This window comes from Petaurus breviceps, unplaced genomic scaffold (assembly GCF_028583685.1).
Source record: "Petaurus breviceps papuanus isolate PSGF00001 unplaced genomic scaffold, PetGlider_PUasm1.0 90825, whole genome shotgun sequence".
NCBI lineage: Eukaryota > Metazoa > Chordata > Mammalia > Diprotodontia > Petauridae > Petaurus > Petaurus breviceps.
In genome coordinates this window covers 10145385-10150845 of record NW_027187353.1, presented here as the reverse complement: position 1 = coordinate 10150845, position 5461 = coordinate 10145385, and the positions used below count along the sequence as shown (strand labels likewise).

Below are 5461 nucleotides of genomic sequence, written 5' to 3'. Positions count from 1 at the left end.
TTCAGTTTTGATTTTTTTCTTTTTTATTGGATGCTGAAATTCACTTTCCTTCAACCTTTCTTTTGAGGCTGCTCCTCGAAGAGCATCAGAACAGGAAAACAACAAAACCAAACAAAACAGTCTAATTAGGTGGTTTAGTTAGTCCACTAGAGGAGCTTGATTCTTAAACCTGAGGGCCCGACTTCTTTGGGGTGTCTGCATTCTTTTCAGCCTGGTTCAGACACAATTTCTATTTTCATTAGTCTTCATGATGAGTCACTCAGGAGGAAGATTCTTGGGAGTTTGAAAAACCTTTCTGTGAATGAGAAGCCAGCTTTTACTCCTAGGGAAAGAGCTTTAGTGAGGAATAGTAGAAATTTACAGGTAAAATCCCTACAGTTGGTATAATAACTGATATTAGTAAACAAAAAAAGATCTTGAATGAAAAAGACATTCAAGTTGAAATGTAGTATTTCCCTCTCTTCTAAGGATAGTCCAAGGAGTGTTCACTTATTATTTCACACTCATAGTATTAAATCATGGTCTCTTCCCCACACCCTTCAATCCAACGTTGGGTACAAATCTGGGAGGCAGGGAAGTCAGGCTTAAATGAATTGCTTCTAAACAGACCAGTTTCCAGAGTGGTTAAGTACTGCCACAGCCAGAAGATAGATCAGCTCATAGGACTGTGCCTGAGGACCTAAAGCCAAAGAGAGATAAAACATATCCAAGGAACCAGAGGCCTCTGTGTGACATCCTTGGCAGAGGGTGTCAAGATTCCTTTCCTTTAGTTAGAAATAAATTCCTTTCCTTGGCTTAATGAAATGCTTCAGAGGCACCTTTGTTTTTCTATAGCAAATGAATGTCTTTTAGAGCCCTACCAAACTGTACCCTCTTGAGTTGGATTTTGTTGAAATTTAAATTATGCCCCATGGTTTCATGTGAAAGGGCAGTGTGAGGAGGCAATCCAGGTTTTCCCTCGTCTTGAAACTCTGGGATGATACTGTTGCTTATCTGAGTGATGGAGACACCTTCTCAATGTTCCTTCTGCTGCCAGGTGTTTCCCTGATCCACTTTGGCCTCAATTTAGGAATCAGAAGCATCCATAGCTGCTCTCTTTGGATGGTGGTCATTTTGGCTTGGGCTCAGCACCTCTTTTTTTTAGGTTCCTCTCTGAAGAGAGTATGAGAGTTGGGGCGTGGCAGTTGGAATCGAGGGCTTTAGGGTTCCGTGTTTTCTCTTGTTCTCAGCACTCCCAGACGTTGGGAGAAGTGAGAACCATTTTGAAGTTAAATGAGTCAGTTCCCATAATACATATTTTGTGGTGGTGGTCTTACGGGGAAAGAAATGAGGAAAAGGGTTGTATCTGGGGACTAGTGGGTGTGGGGCTGTCAGTGGGCAGCAGCGATGCTCTAGACAAGTGAGTTGTAGGGAAATACCCAGCTTTCCTGTGGGGAGGTTCCCCCTGACTACAAGAGTTTTCTGGGGTGACCCTCTTCGTGATCCCAGGTGTCCTGGCGCTCCTTCACCACTGGGCCTGGATTCAGCTCATCTTACTATCGTGAAACTCTTCAAGTCCCTTTAGGGTTTGTTGGCAGTTAAGGTAGAGCTCAAAGGAAAGGAGTGAGCACAGTTCCTTAGAAGCTACTGGTAGAAGGCAAAAGATGAAACCATTAGGACAAGAAGGGGCTGAGGAAAGTGGGACAGGGACAGGTGGGGGAGATGTCATATGGAAGAGAGATCATGATCTTCCAGGAAAAGCTAATCTTTAAAGAGGAAACAGCCGAAAGAAACCCAGTGTCAAGCAGAGGCTGAGATTGGGTTCCATGCCCCAAGGGTCAGTCCCTGATGTCCACCTGTAGCTGTAGACTCCTTCCCTGGTCTGGTTGCCATAGTAGAAATCCGTCTCCAAGTCGTCGCTCATGCCTACCTCTCCAGAAATCCTCCTCCCAGCAACCCCAGCGATGGCCCCTGCAGCTGCGCCTGCAGCAGCTCCAGCCGAGGCAGCAGCTGCAACCCGGAAGGCTGAGCCTGAGGAGCTGTAGCGTGGGGCAGGCTTCATCCGCATCCGGCTGTTGCTGCTACTGCTTCGGCCCCTACCTCGTGCTGCTCCTCGGGCTCCACCACGACCTCCTTTGCTGGTGACATTCTCGCAAAAGAAAGCAGCTAGGAGCAGAAGGGTCCAGCATGTTATTGTTGCCCAGTTCATCTTCAGAACCTGTGAGAGAATGGCAGTAATGAAGCTAGGAGACTGGGCCCCCCTGGAAAGTGGAGGAAGGGCTGGTGCAGGGGTGTTCCGAGCAGAAGGAACAAGCCTCTGTGCTCAGGGCCTGTCCTCCAGGGCTTGTTCAGAGAGAAGGCAGAGTTCCCCTGGGAAAGACACAGATCAGATCCCAGGCTATTCAGTTCAGGTCCATCCAAAGACCAATCTGCGTTTGGTTTATATAGGGAGTGAGAGTGGGGATGGGCATGCAGACTATAGCTGGGCATGCTGTTTTTCTCCAGCCCTCCTTGTCAGCATCCTTCAAGGGTGCTCAAATTGTCAGCTCCCTTTCCTGATAATTCCCTCATGTACCTTGGCCAGAAATGTCACCCTCATCTGACCTGGTGACGTTGTGGCCCCTCTTATATGTAGCGTTTAGCATAATTGGTGTTATCTTCATTGGTGTACATGCCATGTCCCCCTAACTAGATTGTGTGCTTCACGAGGAGAGGGACCATGTCATATCTCTTATCTCTTCTAGTACCCAGCACAGCACACAGCATATGGGATACTTATTATATTGTGCCATCATGAAACTTATCACCCTGTGTTGAATTCTACCAAATTGTAAACTTTTTTTTAGGGGAAAAAAACCCTACAACTATATAATAAAAAAACCCCAAACTTTGGAACTTTAGATGAGTTCCAAAGGGCCCAGAAGAGGACTTTGTACACAGGTGGTGGTAAGTAAATGCTTGTTGAATTTTCTGCGTTATGGGGCATATTCAATTTTGAGAAAACCTATGACAAGGTAATTGTTACAGATATGCCCTAAAGAAGGTACCAAGAAGTAAAACAGCCCTGCCCTGAGCATTCCTGCCTCCTCATTCTATTCCTTGCTACTTCCACACCAGGTCTCTTGACAATTATAATGCATTAAGAAGTATTTGAGAGGCTTATAGTAATTGGCATTTATATAATGCTTTAAAATCTACAATGTGCTTTAGATCTATTGTCTCATTTTAGTTTCCCAACAGTTCTGTGAGGTATGCACTGCAGATATCAGCCTCATTTTATTGCATAAGGAAAGTGAACCTTAGGTTAAATGACTTGCCCAAGGTCACAAATCTAGTGTCAGAGGAGAAATTTGAACTCGACTTCTCCCCCATTTTTTGGGAGGGGTTAAGTGACTTGCCCAAGGTCACACAGCTAGTAAGTGTTAAGTGTCTGAGGCTGAATTTAAACTCAGGTCCTTCTGACTCCAGGACTGATCGTCTATTCACTTTGCCACCTAGCTGCCCTGGAACTCAGTTCTTCCTAATTCCAGGTCTAGTACTTTCCTACTAGGAAAACTCAATCTCCCTAATCTTGAATAGGCTCCCTTTGTCTGGAGCCATTTTGTCTGCTTAAAAAAATGGATGTATTTCTGTCATGGTAAATGAAACAGATTTTCAGGGCCCTTAACAATTCCTTTACTGGAGTCCCTGACTGAGGGAGGAGGCCACTTGATTTCCCTTCTCTATTTTCCTAGGTGGAAGTGGAGATAGGCACATTCTCTAAAGTATTGAGTTGAACAAGGTTTTGGAGTCAATTCTAATGATGCCACTTCCCCTCCTCAGTATCTACACCTTAGATGCTCTGCCTCACCCCACCTTCCAAGCTGCCCTCCCGTCCAGTAGTTTTAAGGAAGAAATATAGGCAACAAGGGGATGACATGGACAATATTGACAACAGCAGATCTGTCTGGTCTCATACAATTTATATAATCTTCACTTTCCCTTCAAGAGCTGCAGAGCACTATTTCCTCTCCTAGGGGATCTTTGAAAATAGCATTAATTTTTCTAGGAACCACTTCCCAGGAGAATCTTCCACAAACAGCCTGAGTGGGGGAAGGGAAAATAGATTATTCTTATTTCTCACCCCTCCTTTTCCAGCAAGGGCAGGTAGGATTGGGGGTGGGGTAGGTAGGAAGGGAGAATGAAGCATCCAGCTGCAGAATGCTTCTCCAAGCAGTGACTGTTTAGGATTCACACGGAGTGGTCTGCTGCAGGGTCCATTTTGGGAGCCCATGAAAAAGAGGTGGGTAGGAGAAAAAATGATGAGGAAGGCTATCAAATGAAGGAATGGAAGGGACTATGGAGAGAATGGGAGGAAAAGTGAGGGAGAGGGATATGGAATGGAAGAAGAAAAGGGGTGTTCAGAATGGAGAAGGAAGGAAAGGGATACAAATATACTGCTATTGGAGGAAGAGGATTTGGGAAGCAAAAAGGGGGAGAGGAGATGATGAGAATGACTATGGAGAGGGGGTACAGTGAAGGACAGAAGAGGAGCCTGAAATGAGAGATATGATGAAGAGGAGAGCTGGGATAGTGAAAGAAAACACAGGGAAAGAGATGAGAAGAAGGAGTTTGGGGGGATGAGGGGAGGTGGGGCTGGAGCAATAATTAGGGGAGGTTGCTAGCAGCTCAGGGAAAGAGAGATGTCTTCCACCATTCCCCGCCCTCCCCTCCCCCCCTCTACATTTAGGCATTCTTCCCTCCAACCCTGTTCATGCATTCATTCCCAGACCTCTCGTGTTACCATCCCTTGATCCTTTAACCCCCATACATCCTTTTGTCCCCATCTCCCAGGGTTTCCATCCCCACTTCCCCATCTTTATTGTGACCCCTCTGTAGTCCATCCACATCCCCAGTAGGTTACTTTTCCTTTCCCCTTCATCCCCCTCTCTTGGCCTCTTTTCCTTGCCCATCCCCCTACCTTCCTTGCTTGGTCCTTATAGTTCGGAAAGCAGGTTCTGAGGCTGGAAACAGATCTGGGTCAGAAGCTGAGTGGTGTAGTGGGGAAAAGCCTGAATTTTTAGAGAACCTGTTTGTGTGCTTTTGGACAAGTCACTTGCCCTCACTGGGCCTCAGTTTCTTCACCTGTAAAATTAGCAGATTGAAAGCCTGGATAATCTCCAAAATCCCTTTCAGTTTGAAATCCAAGCACTCCCCGCCCAATTCCTCCCCTCTCTTTCTCCCTCTGCCTTCCCCTGGCGAATCACTTACCTAATGGGCTCCAACATTAGGCTTCCCTTTAGGGACCTGCCGCTGTCCGGGGTTGTGGTGCTGATCCTGGGAACCCTACCCCAGCAGATGGCAGATTCCAGACCTTCCTCCTAGAAAGAGGAGAGGGCGCAGAAGCAGTGCTGGCTCCTGACTTGCGGCTGCATCTGAAGGGCTCCTCCCCAGATGAGGGGGTGGGAGGAGAGTGAAGGGTTGAGGCTCAGCCCTCTTGGCA

At 46.6% G+C, this 5461-nt stretch overlaps 1 protein-coding gene across 1 annotated transcript; it reads right to left on the bottom strand.

Moving 5' to 3' along the window:
- Positions 1-384: 384 nt before the first annotated feature.
- SPRN (shadow of prion protein) lies at positions 385-5099 on the bottom strand. The gene is made up of 2 exons (XM_069071274.1): positions 4940-5099; positions 385-2197 (listed from the first exon to the last, which is right to left on the bottom strand). Exon 2 carries the CDS (start codon positions 2186-2188, stop codon positions 1748-1750), a length of 441 nt encoding a protein of 146 aa, XP_068927375.1. The 5' UTR covers positions 2189-2197; positions 4940-5099; the 3' UTR covers positions 385-1747.
- Between the last annotated feature and the right edge of the window lie 362 nt (positions 5100-5461).

Coding starts and splice junctions, on each gene's coding strand:
- SPRN (XM_069071274.1), bottom strand. CDS start 2,188: ATGAACTGGGCAACAATAACATGCTGGACCCTTCTGCTCCTAGCTGCT.